At 33.7% G+C, this 20,765-nt stretch overlaps 1 protein-coding gene across 1 annotated transcript in view; it reads left to right on the top strand.

Moving 5' to 3' along the window:
- Positions 1–20,765, top strand: part of LOC102592728 (probable magnesium transporter NIPA4) — a 43,959-nt gene that overhangs the window by 9,657 nt on the left and 13,537 nt on the right. The window contains exons 3-6 of the mRNA XM_006339904.2: positions 4,639–4,729; positions 4,807–4,967; positions 5,059–5,186; positions 5,328–5,465. Coding sequence (XP_006339966.1) covers positions 4,639–4,729; positions 4,807–4,967; positions 5,059–5,186; positions 5,328–5,465 — 518 coding nt within the window. The remainder of the gene's footprint in view (positions 1–4,638; positions 4,730–4,806; positions 4,968–5,058; positions 5,187–5,327; positions 5,466–20,765) is intronic.

The raw sequence follows: 20,765 nt of genomic DNA, 5'->3' as shown, positions 1-20,765 counted from the left end.
ATTCCCACCTATTTTATGAGCTTACTCCTTATGCTAGCTAAGGTGAAACAGCGACTTGACAAAATCAGGAGAGACTTTCTCTGGGAAGGCAACAACAAGGACCACAAAATTCACCTTGTTAAATGGGCCAAAGTCACTTTGCCAAAACAATATGGAGGATTGGGGATAAAAGACTTGGCCTTACATAACAAGTGTTTGCTATTGAAGTGGCACTGGAGATACAATCAAGAGGCGGCTGGCTTGTGGAAGGAAGTGATCCAAGCAAAGTATGGTAGTGATAGTCATTGGTGCTCTAATAAAGTCAGTACCTCTTATGGCACGGGGGTCTGGAGAGATATAAGGAAACTGTGGGAAATATTCTTCAGTGATGCCTCACTTATGGTGGGAAATGGGGAACATATTCAGTTTTGGAAAGATATTTGGCTAGGAGACACTCCTCTAATGAATGCTTTCCCAAGCATTTTCCAGATTGCATCTCATCCAGACTCAACCATCTTGCAGTACAGGGAAGACAATGTGTGGAATCTGATCCTAAGGAGAAATCTTAATGACTGGGAGTTGGAAGAGGTTTTTAGCCTTATGGCCACCATTCAGACTAGTGCAATCAACAGTCAACGCAGGGACAAACTTATCTGGAGACATAGCAGGGATGGATCCTACACAGTTAAAGCATGCTACCTTCAACAAAGCTCCAAGAAGACCGTAATTGATCAATGGCCATGGAAATTAATCTGGAGAACTAAGTTGCCACCTAAAGTTATTTGTTTCAGTTGGATTACTCTAAAAGACTCTTGCTTGACTCAGAATAATCTCATGAGGAGGAAATTCCAAATAGTCAACAGATGCTACATGTGCTTGTGCAACTCAGAATCTATTAATCACTTGTTCCTTCATTGCACAGTTGCAACAGGCCTATGGAACATGTTCTTCTCACTTTTTGGACTCACTTGGGTCATGCCAAGATCATTGAGAGAGGTTTTTGTGTGTTGGAGTTCTTGGAAAGTTGGGAAGTCCGTCAAGCAGATCTGGTCTTTGGTTCCAGCCTGTATTTTGTGGTGCTTATGGACGGAGAGGAACAAAAGATGTTTTGATGGCACCCCAACTCCCATCTCTACCTTTAAAGCAAGATGTTTGATTACTCTTTTTGGTTGGGTTAATCTCTCTCCTGTACTTAGTGTCGATTCTTTCCTAGAATTTATCAGCTCCATAGATCTCTGCTGTTAGCTGTTTAGATAGCTTTTTTTTGCCTTTTTGGGAGCTGATATTTCTTTCTTTTGTAATCTGTGCATCTGCTTGATGCTTTGTTAATGACATTCTTCTTACTTCATCAAAAAAAAAAAAAAAAGATCCAAAGCTACACCTTCATTTCTTCCAATATATCAACCAAATCACACCCGTCATTTGTCCACGGTAGAAAATTATTAGTAGAATAAGTATATTTGAGACAAAATAATTGTGGATATTTTAATAACTCGATTGATTAACATATAGTAATAAATATAAGACAAATCACAGACATCAAATACATTGAACTTTTTTCCTTTTAACTATAAGTCACATATTCATTAAAATGTTTTTTTGATGACAAGGGAAACCGCAACCGCTACTCTTTGGGTGTGCATAGGGTAAAACCCCCACACCTATGCAACAGCTCGCAAACCATGTAGGAGAGGTAACCCGCACTAGGCAAGCCCGGTGCGACGAGCTCGACCCAGAAGGCAAACCCCTTGCTTTCGCTGGCTAGGGGTTTCGAACTTGAGACCTTCAACATGGAAGTCCCAAGCCCAAATCACTGGGCCACCCCGAAGGGTCATATATTACTTAAAATGTTTCCCAGATAAGTTAAATATTAACTTTGTTCAATGCATCTATCATGGTCTGTCATATTGAAAGTTATATAAAAGGATAGATTTAAATTTTAAAATTTTATTAGGATAGCCATTATTAAGTGGTAGAAAGAGAAATAATCAATACATAAAAAATTGAATCGAAAATGAAGAGTTGAACCTTAGTATTGTGATCTGCTTTGGGAAGGCAATGAATGATCATCTGGCATTTGCAACTAATATATATGATAATCAAAATTACATTCAAATTTTAACAAAAAGAGTAATAAAAATAGAATATAGAGATTTAGAAATCTTTGCTTTCTTCTCCAATATGTCATTAACAAATGATAACCATATAGATCGGAAAAACAACTGTCTTTAGATGCGACATCTCTTTTGACAAAGAATTTACCCTTTTTGAATTTTCCTAAGAAACTACATAAAATATATTACGAATGGTCATGCCCAATGTCCTTGTGACTTTGTTCCCGACCCTCAATTTTTGTAAGTTATAATCTTCATTCCCAAATCTTGAAATCATTTGTGTGGATTTATGGTTTGTTCTGAATTCACATGGTCTTTGACAATGCAAAAGTGTATTACAGTTCGGATCGTTGACGCTACTTTTTTTTTTTTAATGTTTTATGCCAAACATTTACAACTAGAATGTCCCTACATATATACAAATAATCCCCCATTCTAGAATATTGTACACTACTAGAATGTTCTAAGGACTTTCCATGTAAATGCATGGAATTCTAAGGTCTTTCAAATGAATTCTCCACATATCTCTAGAACCTTCTACTATGAAATAGCCTTCATGTAAGCTACATGGACAATTTTATGCCACAGGGTGCCTATGTGGCGCGATGACATGGCGGGTCATCACAATAAACGCCAAATTCTCATGCCATATCATCAAACCTCACCTGGGCCTCTCGGGCCCCAATTCAAACATACACACAAGTCCAAAATCATCATAGCAACCTATTAAAATCTTCAAATAAAAAATCCAAGCGTATTTCTCATAATGTTGACTTTGGTCAACTCCTATGTTGCTTGGACCCTCCAAAAATGTTGCCGCACCCGTATCGTATTCTTCAAAAGTGCACTACCTTTGGAGGATCCGACACGCACCCGTCGATATTTTTTAAGAGTCTGAGCAACATAGGTCCAACTCTAAGAACTTCAAGTCACTAGTTTAGGTTCAAGTGTTCCAAAACGCATCCGATCCCCTCGAGACCCGTGTTACTCATACCAGCAAGTCATAAGTCACTAAATGAACCTACGAGATGTCTCAAATTCGGATGGGTAGTCTCAAATTGGGGGAAAGGGTTATAGAACTCAAAACGAGCGATTGGGTCATCATAGGAAAAGAGAAGGTCATATTGAAGAAGAATCACCACATAGCAAAAGATATTTCACAAGAGCAGAAAATAGGAGACTGAAAAATAACTCTAGGTTCAAAAACAAGTATAATGAATAGTTGTAGATTAGAGAAAACAAAAATTTGCACAAATCATTAAACCTTCTAACCATTTTACATCACCATAATTTCCCATAAGAAAAAGAATTGTTTTTGTACACATTAAGCCTTCTAGACATTTTACCTCACCATAATTTACCATTAAAATCCAATTTCTTCTTTTAAGGCCACCATCTTTTGTCTACCCGTATCTTGCCTAGAAATACCACTATCCTATGCCATGCAAGTTACTATTCAAGTGTTCCTTTGTCATAAAAAGAAAAATATTCCATGTCTTGCCATAAAAATCTGACTATCCTATGCCATGAAAGTTACTATTCAAGGGTTCTCTTGTCCATGTAATTTACCCCTTTGTCATAAGACTTGTTCTCTAGTTCATGAAGAGATTCCTACACTGTCTAAGACCTTCAATTTGCTTATTTCTTTGATGATAAAATGAAATTATCCTATTCTGTGCTGCTCCATGTTTCTTCCTTTCCTAATATGAGGTGATGCGAGGGGGAATCACAATGCTGCTTTCGGAAAGAGGGCTCCTAGCAGAGAATAAGAAGGAAGGCGCAGAAGGGTTGGCGATTTGGCATGGCTTATAGTGGACAAGTTGGAGAGAGGCAGTCACTTGATGAGGCATTAGTTACGGCTGCCCATTTGATCTCTTCTTAACCTTAATAAATTATGTTAATTCCTTTTTCTCCCATTAAACTCGTGAAAATTCTTTCTTCCCCTAAACATCATGTTAATGCCGCTTTACTTTTCTGTTAACGTTGACAAGATCTGCATGGACTTGGAATTCAACTGTTTCTTTCAGAAAGTAATGGTTCCATTGACATTACTTGAAGTTTGGTTGACCAAAATCTGGTACCATTTCTCTTGTATTTCTTACTAAAAAGAAACAAAACATAGAATGGTAAAGTTGACATTATTTGGTGTACCTAGTTAAAAGGAGAATTGAGTTCCGAAAGAAGATGCTGCTACTTGTTAGTACTTATTTGGGAGAGTAGGTCTTTTATACAGGATCGGCATGTTTCCTATGTGTACCTAGTATCTGTCAAAACTCTTGACTTATAATTGAAATATCTATACAAGTGTAAGACTGAAGATAAACTGTGTTTGACTTTATCTCTTGTGACATTTTGTGGACATATGATGTATACAGTCTCCAATAAAAAATTGCTTCATATTTAAATTATTCAATCATTTCTTTCTCTTTCTCATTGTACTTGGATCTGATTATTTTGTTTTCCGGCAAGTGTGTCTAGATATGAATATTTTGCTGGGGTCTGATTCTTGAAGATAGAACTCTGACTGCTTGCTGCATTGCAACAGTGATTGTTGGAGAGGTTGCTAATTTTGCTGCTTATGCATTTGCCCCTGCTATTTTAGTCACTCCTCTTGGTGCACTCAGTATTATTATCAGGTATGGTAAAAGTTTTAACTCATTCAGAGTTCCAACTTTATGGTTTGATTATTGACGAGTTTGTGTGTAAACCACAGTGCTGTGCTCGCACGTATTATTTTGAGAGAGAAGCTACATACCTTTGGAATTTTAGGTTGTGCTTTATGTGTTGTTGGGTCCACCACAATAGTGCTGCATGCTCCACAAGAACGTGAGATTCAATCTGTGAAGGAAGTGTGGGATCTTGCTACTGAACCAGGTAGTTTCTTTGTTCATATTGTTGATGGTGTTTGTTCCTTCTCCTTTTCTACCTGATCTCTGAAGCTTAACATTTTTCAAATCTGCTGCAGCTTTTCTCCTCTACGCAGTGGTGGTGATAATAGCTGTCCTAATTCTTATATTCCACTATCTTCCCCAATATGGGCAAACACACATTATGTTTTATATAGGAGTGTGCTCACTAATGGGTTCTTTATCGGTATGTAACTGTTCCTTTCCTGCTTTGGTTCTTCCAATTAATTGCGTATTTGTATCTTTCTAAAAAAAGAATTGTGTATTTGTGTTTGTCCTATTTCCTACATGTATTTTTCTTATTGAGATTTCAGCTTTGCTGTGACAGGTTATGAGTGTCAAAGCACTTGGAATTGCTTTGAAATTGACATTATCAGGAACAAATCAGCTAATATATCCACAGACTTGGGCATTTACTTTGATTGTCATTGTGTGTGTTCTTACCCAAATGAATTACTTAAATAAGGTGTGTCCTCCTTATATCCTTAGTTTCTTCCTATGTTCTTCCAACATATTTGCTATCTGCTTAATGAATTTGTGCTCTATGTTCTTCCAATTAATCTGCAGTTTGCTTAATAAATTTGTACATATCTTGCTACTATTATGCCAAAACTTGTTCAAGGCTCAAACTTCCTCTGTTTCTTGAAAATATCCTTTTTATATTTAAAATATCATGGGAGAACGAGAAAAAATAGTTGTTACTTTGTGCAACTAGTATATGTATGCATGGATATTATTAAAATATTATTTCTAATCATTTTAGATTGCGATATCTTATTTGAGCATGTTAAATCATAAGACCTTACAGAAGTCCAATTATTGTATTGTTCGTTGATTAAATCTATTTCCCTCCTTCCCCTGCTCCCCACCCCCATAACCAATTCTATAGTCATGCGATTGTCAAATAACTTTTACATTTCATATTTTTCTTTATTATATTATTTACCATTTAAAATTATTAGATTGTTAGTATTGGTTTTTATTAGCTTATCACTTTTTTGATAAGGAATTTTTTTTCTTGATAATGTATTAGCTTATCACTTGACTTACTATAATTATCAAATGCTCTTCTTATTAATATAAAACAAATATATTTATTTTGTTTACTAGTGAGTTATTAATTTTTATTTTATGTTCACATCTCTTCAATTTAATTATGGACAATAATTTGTATATTATCTAACTATTATGTAACTTTTTAATAGCTTGCCACTTTACCTAAAATCCTTACTTAATGTTACCCGTTTAAAAAAAAAACCCTAAACTCCTTACTAATTGTTTGTTTTTAATATAATATAATTAAATATGTATTTTTCATATTTTCAGGAAATAAGATTTATTTCAAAACTTTTATTCCATTGCTCAAAATTTCCCCATTATATAGATTTATCTATCATATTTTATTTTAATTATAACTTGGTGTCATTACAAAATATAAATAGAGTTGTTAGTTGGCTATTATTTTAAATTAATTTCGTATAATTGCAAAATATAAATAGAGATATTGGTTAGTTTTTTATTTACTTACATTTTATTATAGATAAATTTTGTATAACGTGAAATTAAAATTGATAAGTTTTGTTATGCATAACAAAGATGATAAAATGAAATATATATTAGAAGAAGACTCCAATATAATCTAGTCTACTAGAAGTGGTTATGGTTTAAAATTCTATAACAAATACTATTAATTGTACTTGACAAAAGGATGGAGCTCATTATTCCAATTCAAATTTCAATTAAACACAAAATTGAAAATCAAGTCAATAATATATTCTTAAAAAATAATATATATTTCAAAAATCAAAATTTTAAATCCTATTTATCCTTTTCTTATCATGAGCATGCCTATCTAGATAGTCCTATAAAAAAGTTAACATCATTCAAGATAATTTATTTTTAAACCAATTTCAGATAAGACAATAAAAAGGGGATAATATTATATCAAACATCTAAGCTATCTTTAGGAAATATATTTCTTATAGTGTAGTCCAACTTTTAGATTCTTAGGAAATATATTGATTCGAAATTTAAATATTTTATCTTTTAGTTCTATTTTAAATTCGAATTTTTATGTTTATTCAAAAAGTCTATCTTTTTATTCAAATTTTGTTTTTATCAATTCCATAATATACTCTTTCCATTTAGATATAAGTTAGTTTTTTTTTTAATTTCTATTCAAATTCTTTATTTCATTCCTTTTAAATTCTAAAACCATTGTGGTGGCCTGTTTTATATTAAATAGAAGAATTAACTTAAATCATCATTTACCTGATTATTTAAATTCAGTAAAATGATTACTTTTGTGATAATAATTTAATTTCAATATGATTTCTAATTAGACCAGATTGATACTATTGGATGGATATATAAAATTAAGACGCTTTTAAATAAAATACTACTTATTAGAACTCTTCCGGGGTGGAACTTGCCGTTCAATTTCGTTAAGAACTATCATTTCAATAATTTTGTTAGTAAATAAAGTATGAGTGAAAGAGTACATCAAATAATAAAATACTGTATATATAGATAGATATAAAATAAATAAAATATACATGCAATCATAATAGCCACATAAGTTAGTATACCAAAGGAAAAAGAAAAAAAATAAATAACAAAATAACATAACACAAGACAATCTTTTAGATGCGCAGTGCTTCTAAGATATTGAATGAAATTTTTTAGCCACTATGCTACACCAAATGTTACGACAAAAATAGTACAATGCATTTAAAGAAAGATTAATCAATACCTTTGTGAATGAACTATCACAAAAAAGTTCTTTCAAGATAAGAAAACTCTAAATCTGAAAATAATTAAACATAAAAAGAGAAGAAGAAAAAAAAAACTTACATCTCTTATATGTCACTAAAGGTGTGTGTGTGTGGAACTTAGAAGTATGCTAACTATTAACCAAAATTCAAATTTCTCCTAGGCATGATTCCCATTGACCTTTCTCTCTCCTACTTCCTAGGAGAGTAGAAGCCCTCCTCTCCGACAACCTTAGTCGGAGTCTGCCCTTTTCTTATAAGCCACTAATAGCCACCCACTGTGGTTATAGTTCAAACACCCTTGAAATTCTAAGATTGTGGAAAATATTATTTACTTTAATGCTGGTTTCAAGTCTTTCGACATCACCAGCTGGGATGCTGTGAAGTGGTAGTGGTACAAGTGGGTAGAAAGGAGTAGGAAGATGATGTGTAGGTCATCATTGAGTAGGAAGGCAATGGAGTGGCTATGTTTCTGTCTAAAGGAAGCATCAAAGGACAATAAGAAGGAAAGTAGAAGATGGAAGTTGGCAGAACGCAAAGCTGAGCTTTTTTGCACGAGGAAAAACAATGAGTATGGGAGATTTATAAGCATCATATCTCTAAATGGAGGAGGTCGTACATGCCTAATCATCCCCGAACAAGCACTAAATGCTGGGTGGTTGGATATTGCTTTTAAGATTTGATAAGTTCATTAAATGCCAGAAGAAGAAGGAAATTTCACTCTCTAGGGTGACGTCTGCCGACTACCCTTATGTGAGAGCTCTACAAGAGAGTAAATGGCAGTCAAGGAACCTATGTGATGCTGAGGTCAGTTACAAGGAAGGAAAGATTGAGATGTCTGTTAAAATACAACTATATGATAATGAGTTGCTCGAGAGATGCTTAGTTGGTTTTTGCACGGAGAGGAGACAAAGGGAAGACCAACTCTGGTTGATATTTGAAGGTGGTCATCTTCAAATTGGACAAGGCTTTTGGAGTCAATATATATGAATTGAGCAGCGAGATTTCTTGTTTGAATTCCCAAACAGATTCATGACAGAACAGACCAGATAAAGCCAGTGGAGATGGAAGAATTCTAATTTGAATGGTGGAAGCCAACTACAAGATGTACACTCGTAGTTTCTGAAGTTAAGGAAACCTGGATTAGGGTTGTGGGAATTCCATGACACCTTTGGTCAATATTTCAAGAAATAGGCGAGGTCTATGGGGGTTGGATTACTACAGAGAAGGAAATAGAACTCAAGAATCATATGAAGTGGGCTCAAACTCTGGTGGGAAATAATGGGAGAAGCATATTAAAGGAAGTAGTAAAGGCACATAAAGGAGTTATCTTCCACTTTCTGATCTGGGTGGAATGAAAACCTATGTTCGAATTGTCATTGTAAAAAGAAATTACAGCCGCCGGAGAAGAAGCGTCTTTCTACCATGAGATGGGTATTAACCAGCAGATCTTCCTGTGATGATGTATGGGAATCCCCTCAATTTAGGGATTTTGATTGGAGTAGGCACGTGGACAGCAAGCTAGCGACAATTGGGAGAGCCAATTCTCACATCATATGTGAAGGGCACATGAGTCAGTTAAAGGAATTATAGTTAAAGGAATTATCTGACATGGGCCATGTACACAGGCCTAATGGGAAACAACCAAGAAAAATGCTAAAAGGCCCAGATCTGGCTGGGCTTGTTATAACAAATAATTTCCAAAGAGAAAAAGAAGGAGAAACCAAAGCCAGAAGGTAAAACTCTTTGGAGATGACATATCAACACACATGTCTCTACATGCAGCAGTGCCCATTGAAGAACAGAGAAATTCTTAGGCAGAGACAGTTTTGTGGATTATGGTTAACACCAATGGGGAACCCTCGATGGAAACAGGTGAGGAAAAAAGATCAGCAAGAAGAGAGAAATTGCGAGCTTCTTAGAGCAGACACAAGTAGTAGTGGAATAACATCATAGTGCACGGACACAACAATTGTGAATTTGGGGGTGGAGGAGGTGGATCCTATAGTGATGCAACAACATCATATCACAAAGGAAAATGAAAGAGACACTTCCAACTGTGTTCAACAAAATTTGATCAGACTAGGGAGAATTTTTGGGATTGATTTCCAAGGGTACGAAGAGGAGGCTACTGAACTACTAATGCAGATTGATAGTTGTAGACAAGTAAGGAGAATGGAGCTGGATGTGGAAATTAAGAAGATAAAGATCAAGGGTGCACAACAATTAAAGTATCTTGTAGCTTTTGATGTTAAATTCAAGAGTTCTGGGAAGAGGAACATGGGGAGGCTCACTAGCTCTAGTGCTTGATGAATTTCAAACTAATGTCTTGGAATGTTATGGGGTTGAATAATAGAGATAAGAGGAGATTAGTAAACAATCTTATAATGGGATGGAAGGCGGATATTATCTGTCTGCAAGAGACAAAATTGGAAGGGAATGTTGTTGAGGTGGTTAAACAAGTTTGGGGAGGGAGATGGATTAGACATGCTGCATTGGAAGCAAACGGAACAAGAGGGGGATCATCTTATTGTGGGATGAAAGGGCTTGGAAGGGTGAGGTGCTTGAAATTGGCACATACTCTATCAAATGCAAGTTTGAATCACAACTCCAAAATTTTAATTGTCACATAACAAATGTGTACGTACCAAACTGCTACAAAGAAAGGAAATTGGTATGGGAAGAACTGGGCTCTGTGAAGGGCTTACTAGAAGGATCATGGGCCATCTGTGGGGTCTTTAATGTCTCAAGATTTCACTCGGAAAAAAGAATTACATAAGGAGAACAAAGGGTTATGAAGGAATTCTTAGATTTCATTGAAGACATGGATTTAATTAATTTACAATTGGATGATGCTACATACACTTGGTTCAAAGGTGATCAACAAGGAATAGCATCCAAAATTGATAGATTCTTATTGTCCAAGGAGTGGGATGACAGTTTCAATAATTTGAAACAAATCCCACTTCAAAGACTGAGCCGAATCATATTCCAATAGCCCTAATAGGAGGTTCTTGGGAGAGGAAAAAGAATTATTTCAAATTCGAAAATTGGTGGTTAGAGTTAGAAGGGTTCATTGACAAAGTCACATGATGGTGGAGCTCTTTCAACTACACAAGCAAACCAAACTACATCTTGGTGTGTAAGCTAAAAGTTCTTAAATTAAACTCAAGGAATGGCAAAAGGGGGGAAGTGGGAACTTGGTAATAAGAGGAAGAGATTGTTGGATCTACTGGCAATTTTAGATGCATATAGGGCAGATAGAACTCTCACTGAAGAGGAATCGACCAAAAAGGCTCAATTGCTTATTAAATATGAAGAACTGTTAAAGAAGGAAGTGATATCTTGGAGACAAAAGTCAAGAGCTCTTTGGTTGAAGGAAGGGGACAAGAATACAAAGTTTTTTAACAAGATGGCTAATGCTCACAGAAGGTATAACAACATAGACTAACTCATGATTCATGGAGCAATCACTCAAGATCCACATAGAATTCAAAATGAAATTGTTGATTATTATAAAAGTTTGTATACGGAAACCAATCAGTGGAGACCTATTTGCCAAAATATGTAACTCCCAATCCTAACAGAAGAGGGCAAAATGTCACAATAGTTTTGATGAAGAAGAAGTTTTAATGAGCCCTAAAATTATGTGCAGTAGATAAAGCTCCTGGCCTTGATGGGTTCACTATGGGATTTTTCGTGAAACGCTGGGAGGTGGTAAAGCAGGACATCATGGATAATTTTCAAAACTTCTATGATCAAGGAATTTTTTTAGAAGAGCTATAATGCAACATTCATAGCACTAATCCCTAAGAAGAAAGGAGCAAAAGAGCTAAGAGATTTTAGGCCTATAAGCTTGATTGGCAGTATCTACAAACTGATTTCCAAAGTCTTGACTGAGAGATTGAAAGGAGTGGTGGACAAACTAGTAGATTCCCAACAAATGTCCTTCATAAAGGGGAGACAAATCATGGATGCTGCCCTGGTTTCTAATGAAGTTGTAGATTCAAGACTTAAGCAAAAGAAGCTTGGTATTCTTTGTAAATTGGACATTGAGAAAGCCTATGACCATGTGTGCTAGAGTTACCTTCTAAATCTTCTAGAAATGATGGGTTTTGGACAGAAATGACCGAAGAGGATAAATTATTGCATCTCAACAGTGGGTTTTTCAGTACTTGTGAATGGTTCCCCAACATGTTGCTTTCTAACGCAGAGAGGGCTTAGACAAGGTGATCCTCTGTCACCTTTTCTATTCCTATTAGCAATGGAGGGACTAAACATAATGATCAAGACAACCAACCTAAGAGGATGGATCAGAAGGTTAGAAGTTGCCAAGTGACAACATGGAAGCGACAGACCTTCAATATGCAGATGATACTCTTATTTTTTGTGGTGCTGGGGATGGGGAAGAACAACTGAAGTATTTAAGGGTAATTATTGTGTTGTTTGAAGGAATATCTGGTTTGCTTATCAACAGGAGAAGGAGCCTAATGTACCCTATAAATGAAGTCACCAACATAAACTGGCTAGCTACTATACTTGGTGGAGAAGTTGGCAGCCTGCCAACAGACCAGGGGCTACTTTTGGGGCTAAATCTAAATCTATAGAAATATGGGATAGTGTGATAGAAGAGTGTGAAGAAAAGTTAGCTAGGTGGAAAACTCAATACCTCTCCTTTGGAGGAAGACTGACTCTCATCAATTCAGTTCTTGATGATTTATTAACTTATATGATGTCTATATTTCCCATCCCACCTGGGGTTATCAAAAGTTTGGACAACATTAGGAGAGAGTTTTTGTGGTAGGGAAACAAAGAAAAGAAAGGGTACCACTTGGTAAAAGGGAAATCTGTGATGACCACTAAGAAGAATGAGGGCTTGGGGGTGAAGAATCTGGAATTTCAAAGCAAAGCTTTGAGGAAGAAGTGGTTATGGAGAGATGCCAATGACAATCAGTTGTTGTGGAGCAGGGTCATTAGTGTCGTATATGAACTGGAAGACAGTTGGATGACAAAGGTGGTGACTAATACATATGGAGTCAGTTTATGGAGATCTATAAGAGACATGTGGGATGAGGTGAAGAACTCAAAGAAAAAAGTGGTGAATGGAAGAAAGATCATGTTTTGGAAGGATGAATGGCATGAAAAAGGCAATTTGGAAGCTTTATCCCAGATGTTTTCAATCTAGCTTTGTTCCAACAAAGATCCATAACAGTCTTATGGACACCACAATGGTGGGACTTTGCCTTTAGGAGACAGCTAAATGACTGGGAAATTATGAGAGTTTGATGAGCTTCAGCTTAGGGAGGACATATTATGGTGTAGGGGTAACAAAAGGGTATTCAGAGTTAACAAAGCTTACAAGATGATGGAAACCTAGTAATCATAATCTAAACTGGCTATGGAAGCAAATTTGGAAAAATAGGATACCTTACAAAATATCTTATTTCATCTGGTTATTGGCCAAAGAAGCAACTTTGGCTCAGGACAATGTGATGAAGAGAGGGATAACTTTGTGCTCAAGATGTTTTCTTTGTAAGGAAACATATGAGACAGTGAACCATTGTTTCTACACTTCACTTACACTCTGAAGCTATGGAGAATATTTCTAAGTCTCAAAGGCATCTTTGGACCATGTCTAGTAAAGTCTCAGAGGCGAGCTGGGAGAAAGCATGAGGACATGCTAAAAGCAGAGATAGATGGAGAATTATCTCTGCTACTCTATGATGGTCAACCTGGAAAGAGGGGAATTCTAGGTGTTTTGAGAGCATAGAGAATAGTGTGCATAAGGTTAAACTAAACTGCATTGTGTTATGTTTTTGGTGTAACCAGTTATACTCAAATGAAACTGTCTGTATAATTGATGTTTTATACTCGTTAGAGTATTACTGATTATACCAAAAAATAAAAAGTAAAATGCAGTTTAGTTTAACTTTCTGCACATTGTTCTCTATGCGCTCAAAGCATCTTGAATTCCTTTCTTCAAACAGCCCACCAGATAGCCCCCGGGATAACTCTCCATCTACCGCTGTCCTTAGCATGTACACCTACTTCCTTCTAGCATAGTAATGCCTCAGGCACCTTCCTGGGCATTGTCCAGGAGATGCCTTTGAGGCTTAGGAATATTCTTCAAAGATGATGGGTGTACTTGCAATGTAAAAATAGATGTTTAACCATCTCAGATGTTTCACCACATAGGAAACACCTGGAGCCCCCCTCTTCATAACATTGTCCTGTGTAAGGACTGCTTCCTTAGCCATTAACTAGACAAAAAAGAGATTTTGTGAGGGATTCTGCGTTTCCATATTTGCTTCCAAGGCCACTGTTGATCTGTCTGATCCATCAACTTGTCGGCTTTGTTGACTTTGAACACTCCTTTGTCAGCTCCTATCCACCAAAATTTATCCTCTCCTATCTGTAGTCTAGTGGAAGTGTCCACAATGTTTAAAATTTAGCTACTCACTATTTTCCAAGCATTAAATTGTCTTCTGAACGTGAAATTCCATCCTTGTGATGACCATAGATCTGCTATAGTGCTTTATTGAAACATGATTAGGTTGTAGATGTCTGGAAAGAGATCTTCCATGCTGCCTTTCTAATGCCAAATGTCCTTCCAAAATTTGGTCTTGCTCCCATCCATTACTTTTGCCTTTGAGTTACTTTTAACTTCATTTCACAAGCTTCTGATGGACCTCCAGAGGCTAACCCCATAAGGAGTGGTTACTTCTTTAGTTATCCAATTGTCCTCTTCTTCAAATTTAGCTCCAATTACTTTCCTCTATAGCATCTGGTTTTTGCTTGCATACTTTCACAACCACTTCATATTAAGAGCTTTGCTTTGCAATTTCAGTTTCTTTATTGCCAACCCTCCATTTTTCTTGCTTGTCATGACTTCCTCCCATTTAACCAAATGGAAGCTTTTCTTTTCTTTGTTGCCTTGCCACAAAAAATTCCTCTGATACTATCCAACCTCTTAATGACCCCTGATGGGATAGGAAATAGGGACATCATATAGGGTGGCAAAACATCAAGTACTTAGTTAATAAGGTTACTGAGACTTCCACTTGGCCAATTTCTTCTCTCACTTCTCAATCACACTATTCCATATGTCTATGGACTTGGATTTACCCCCCAAAGGCATTCCCAAGTATGTATTAGGCAGAACCCTATTTCACCACCCAGGATTGATGCTAAACAACTCATGTTGTTTACTTCATTAATAAGATACATCACATGCTTCCTCCAATGTATATGCAAATCAGAAATACCTTCAAATAAGACCAGAATCACTCTTAGATACTTCAGTTGTTCCTCCTCAGCATCACAAAAAATCAGGGTATCATCTGCATATTGCAAATGTGTCACTTCTAGGGTCTGTTTGGAAAGCCCACCTCGTAATTGGAATTGGTGTTTACTAGGGTAGTAATTACCAGCCTAATAATTACACAGTCTAGTAATTCACTGACCTGTTTGGTTGCCACAATGTAATTACACATGCCTTGTTTGGATGCCACATTGTAATTACACATGTTGTGTTTGGATGCACAATTGCAATCATAAAATTATATTAAATTTTAAAAATAAAAATTAATTATTCAAAATTTATACTAGATAAATAAGAAACTTTATAAATGATATTAAATTAAATATTTAAGATATATATTATTTTTTAAAACTATATTAATTAATAAACATATGTTCTTAACTAATAGTATGAAAGAAATATTGATTTATATTTTTTCAAATTCATATATTTCAATTGAATTAATCATAAAAACTAAAAGTATGAAGTTTCTACGAACATCGTGAAATCCATGTTTGATAAAAATATTAATATATAAATAAAATGTCATAAATTATTAAATGTTCGACAAAAAGATAATCTATCAAGTCTAATTAAAAAATGACTTGCAATGTAAATTCAATATTACTAAAACAAATGAAATTGAAAATATAATATAAGTTATAAATTCAAAACAAAAAGTTTAACAGAATAATCTTATAGCAAATTTCAACATAGCATACATAAATATGATTTAAAAAAAGAAAAGAAAACGTAATTCTATAACCTTACTTAACAATAAATTCTATTTTAATTTAAAAATTAGAATACTAATAAAATTATGCTAATGAGAAAATAAGCATGACATAAAGAAATAGATAATACAAAAAAATTACATAGAATCACGTGAAGTAAGGTTGAGAACGAGAAGAAAATGAAAATATAATAATATAAAAATAAAAAATAAACTTTTAGAAAATTTTAGAATAATAAAAATAAAAATAGAACTTAAAATAATAGAAGTAAAAAAAATTTAAAAACAAAAAAATAAAAATAGAATTAAAAAAAAAAGTAATTAAAAAGTAACCAGGTTAATACCAGCAATTCACAGCCTCTGCCTGTGAATTGTAGAGTGTAATTACCCCCTGCCAATTACACAAATTATTTGCTGTCCAAGTAATTACCTGTACAACCAAACAAGACAGATAGTGTAATTACACCAAATCCAATTACCAGGGTGTCCACCCTTCCAAACAGACCCCTAGTCTCTCAGCACCTTCTCTGGCCACATGAAAACCCCTTAACCACCCTCTCAAGTTAGCAATTTTTATCATTTTGCTTAAACCCTCCATAGTGATCAGGAACAAAAAAAGGTAACAAGGGATCACCTTGTTTGAGCCAAAACAATATGCCTCCTTTATGACCCCCAAAAAAACTAAAAAAAAGAAGAAGAGCCACAACAAATACATAAAACTACTAATTTTTTCAAAAGCTTTTTAGATTTCCCCCCATAATTTATCCAAGTCAAAAGAATATCCTATTTCATGACCCCAAAACAAACTTAAAAATAAATTTAAAAGAAAGGGTACAACAAATACTAAAAACTACTAGATTTTTGTAAAACTTCTTTTCTGGGTCTTGAAGAGATATATTATTTTGGCTTGTGTTATTGTATTAATCCTAATTTAGTCCTCGTGATATTTGGTTAAGCTCATTTAACCTTCAATTAAGCAACGTGTAGGATTTTAGTCCTTCAACTACCGACATCAAATAAAATAACTGCCTGCTAAATTGCGGAGGGGCAAGTTAGGTATTTCATGTTACTTTAATTGCATACACTTAAAAAGGCCTTCGTTTTGTTTCTCCCGTATCTCTAATTCTCATCGTCTTCCTCAATAATATTTTCCCTTCATCAATCATTTTCTTTCTGGCATTCTTTCTCAAGAAAGAGCAAATGTTTGTTGTTTGTGATATTTTTTTAGATTCTTCTCATTCAATTTTTTAGGTATAATTAATTTTGAATGGCGACAATCTTTAGCCATTTGTTAATGATTTCTTCTTTATCTGCAAGTGGGGCTAATCTCCATTTCTTCTTCTCTTTCTTTTGGATCTTGCATAGAAGGTTGGTGCTATGGCTTCCATGATACCAACCCTTATACACTGTGTAAACCTGCCCCACCACTCCGATCTTTTTTTGTTCTAATTTTAACAAATTTGGAAGACACTAATATAGAGAAATTTGAGATTAATAATAAACATGTTTTGCTTTACACAACAAAAATAAAATCAAATCGGCAAAGAAAAAAGATTGTACATGAATATATTTTATAAGAAAGAATAAATGAAGTATAACCATATTAGAAATATAAATACCTGATTTACCCCTTTGCAATGTAAAAAATCATTATTTTATTTGATGTCGGTTGGTTAAAGGTCTAAAATCACATACATTGCTTAATTGAGGGTGCGCTTGATCGAATATCACGAGGACTAAATAGGAATAATATAATAATACAAGGACAAAACGTTAGTTTCCTTTTCTGTATTTGTTGCAACTTTATCCAAAAGGTAAGTTTTAATTTTTTTTTTAATATTATAGTAAAAATAAAGAAAACTATTCAAATTTCATTAAATAAAAAATTAAAGAAAGATAATACAATATTATCAAATCACTTTAATCCTTACAACATTAATTTTTTGGTCTAAATGAATATACAAAGTATGTGCAACATTTTTTTTTTTTTAATTTTCGAAATATATATTGTTATAACTTAAGATATTTTTTAGAAGTTTTTCTTTTAGATTTCCCCATAATTTATCCGAGCCAAAACAATATACCTTCTTCATGACCCCCAAAAACCAAAAAAAAAAAAGGAGCCACAACAAATACATATTTTTCATTTTTTTTAGATTTCCCCCCATTATCTATCCAAGTCAAAACAATATCCTTCTTTATGACCCCAAAACATTATAAAAACTGAGAAGGGCCTAAAATGCCTCATAACTATTTGAAAATGGTACAAAATTACCCTCCATCCCCCTTTCAGTCTCCAAATACCCCTGACGTCAACCTTTTGGCTAAAAAATACCCTTATTTCTAAATGCCCACCCTCATAAGGTGGATGGAGGGTAAATTTATACCAAATCTCATAGTTTAAGGGCATTTTAGCCCCTTTACCGTAAAAATAATTTTGAATTACTTAATATATGAGCTCGTATGCTTGGCCTGATTTTGGGTTCCATTGTAATTTTCTTTAAAAAAAAATTCTCTACTACTTATCCCCCCCCCCCCCTCCCCCTCAATCACTTCCTCTCCCCACTTTTTTTCTTCTTGGATCTTGTCCACCATTTTAAATTTTAATTTTTTTTCTACTAATGATAAATTAAACAAGGGAGAAAAATAACGACATTCATTTATGATTAATTAGTTCACTAGAAGACGATTTAATTAATCAACTATGTTCGTATACTGTAATTTTCTTTTTCGTGTATCCAAATTCAAAATAAAAGAACGAAAATAACCTTTTTTGCTATCCCCACACAACATGAAAATAATACAAATTAAAAGAATATGTACATGTAAGTTCATTTCAAGTTTGAATCCTTGATATCTTAATTAAGAATAAGAGATTATGAAAAAGAATAAAAAGAGGGAAATGAACAAGACAATTGGATAATTGATAGAAAAATTATATATTAATAAACAATGTTAATCTTTTTTTAGATTGACAATCAAACAGGGCGAATATCGATTTTAGTTAGATCTCCAGTTATGAATTGGGTTATAATAAATTGGGGGTTGATTTAAAATAGATTAATAGGAAGATATCATGAAATTAATATTTTTTTGAATATTATTTTCAAGCTTATTGGGTCAAAATATGAATCATATGTAGTTTTCATTATTTATTTGAGAAGGGATTAGATTTAGACCAATCAGATTAGGCAACAAAATAAATAAATATTTAATAATTTTACTTTAGAGGGGTTGTTAAAAATAAGGGCAAATATGAGCCAAAGGTTTACATGGAGGATATTTTTGATCCAAAAGGTTAACGTCAGGGGTAATTGAAGGCCGAAAGATGGATTGGGGGTAATTTTGTACCAATTCAAATAGTTGAGGGGTCTATTTAGACCCTTCTCCGTTTTAAAAAAAAGGTACAACTAATATTGAAAAGGGAAAATTGTGCAGAATAACAAAAATTTAAATGATATTAAATGCTATGTTTTGGAAAATTGTGATTCGCAACCATAGTTTCCTTAAATCTTGCTATTTGTTTAATTTGTATAATTCACGTAAATTATATAATTCGCCTGATTGTCTAAATCAAAATTTTGTGTAATTCAGTTTTTGATTTTATGAATCCAAAATTCGTATATGCTTACCCTAGTTATTTGTATATGATTTGTGAAAATTCACAATAAAATACCTTATTTATATATTGGCATGCGAAATATATAAATGGAGATCTGAAAAATTCCTAATGTATAAACACAACATTTATATATACTTAACCCATTTATTGCGCAATATACAAATGGGCAAGTGAAATATAGAAACGCATCAAATGTACAAATTGCAGCCTGCTATAGCGAACGAAACTATCGCTATGGAGCACAATTATCGAAACTATAGTGTTATACAACCTTATTATGTTTATTATTTTTCCTATTTCTGAATTTTTTAGTACTAAAAACTACAAGATTTTCTTAGAACTTTTTTTTGGGTCCTGAAGAGGTATATTATTTTGGTTTGGATAAATTATGTAAAAAATAATCTAGTAGAGGTGGGGTTTATAATTCATCCAACAAAAAAATGACACAATAAATATTTATAAAAAAGCAAAATAAAGGGAGAGTTGTTAGTTTCAAAGGTACAAGTGAGTCAAGTCGGTGAATGGAAGGGTATTTTTATACCAAAAAGATGAGTAGAAGGGTATTTTTAGATCAAAAGGTGAATGAAGGGTATTTTTAAATCTTTTCCTATAGTTCAGTGATATTTTTGGCCCTTTTCCGTTTCAAAAATGAGGAGTGGAGGTACGTGCGTGCACAACAAATTTTGATAAATAGCTAGACTAATATTGCATTGAACTTATCTTTTATTTTTAATTTAAAAATTTTATCTTTAATTTTTATAATGTACAAATTAATTTAGTGATAATGGATCGTGATTTCTGAGTTTTTAAAATAAATCAACTTAACCACTTTCAATTAAATTCAGAATATTTATTTAATTAAATTTTCTTATGTTTATCTCAAATTTTAAAATTTAAATACAGAATTCCAAAAAATTACATGATTCATGCGTGAATAGAGATAACTATCATATTATTAGGAGGAAAACTACTTTCCTGAACTTATGTTAAGTTTGATGGAATAGGTGTCTTGATAGGATAGTTAAACTATAATAAGAGATCAATTAGAACTCTTTTACCATGATAATTACTATCTCTAATATGTAAATTTATACTTTTAATTCAAATTTAACAATTCAAAATTATCCTAAAAATTGCCAATGGGCTTTTCAATAGCTTACCACTTTGCTTAACCACATTGCAAACTACTCTCCTTTATTATATATATATATAAATATAAATATAAATATAATTTTTATTTTGCTTCTTCATTTTAAAATATTAGCAGAATATTAATTACTTCTTTCGTATACTATTCTTAGAGGTTGTTTGATAGTGTAAGAATAATACTAAATATAGCA

Source organism: Solanum tuberosum, unplaced genomic scaffold (genome assembly GCF_000226075.1).
Source record: "Solanum tuberosum cultivar DM 1-3 516 R44 unplaced genomic scaffold, SolTub_3.0 scf00011, whole genome shotgun sequence".
NCBI lineage: Eukaryota > Viridiplantae > Streptophyta > Magnoliopsida > Solanales > Solanaceae > Solanum > Solanum tuberosum.
The sequence above is the reverse complement of the archived record's forward strand: the minus strand, read 5'-3'. Positions and strand labels throughout refer to the sequence as shown.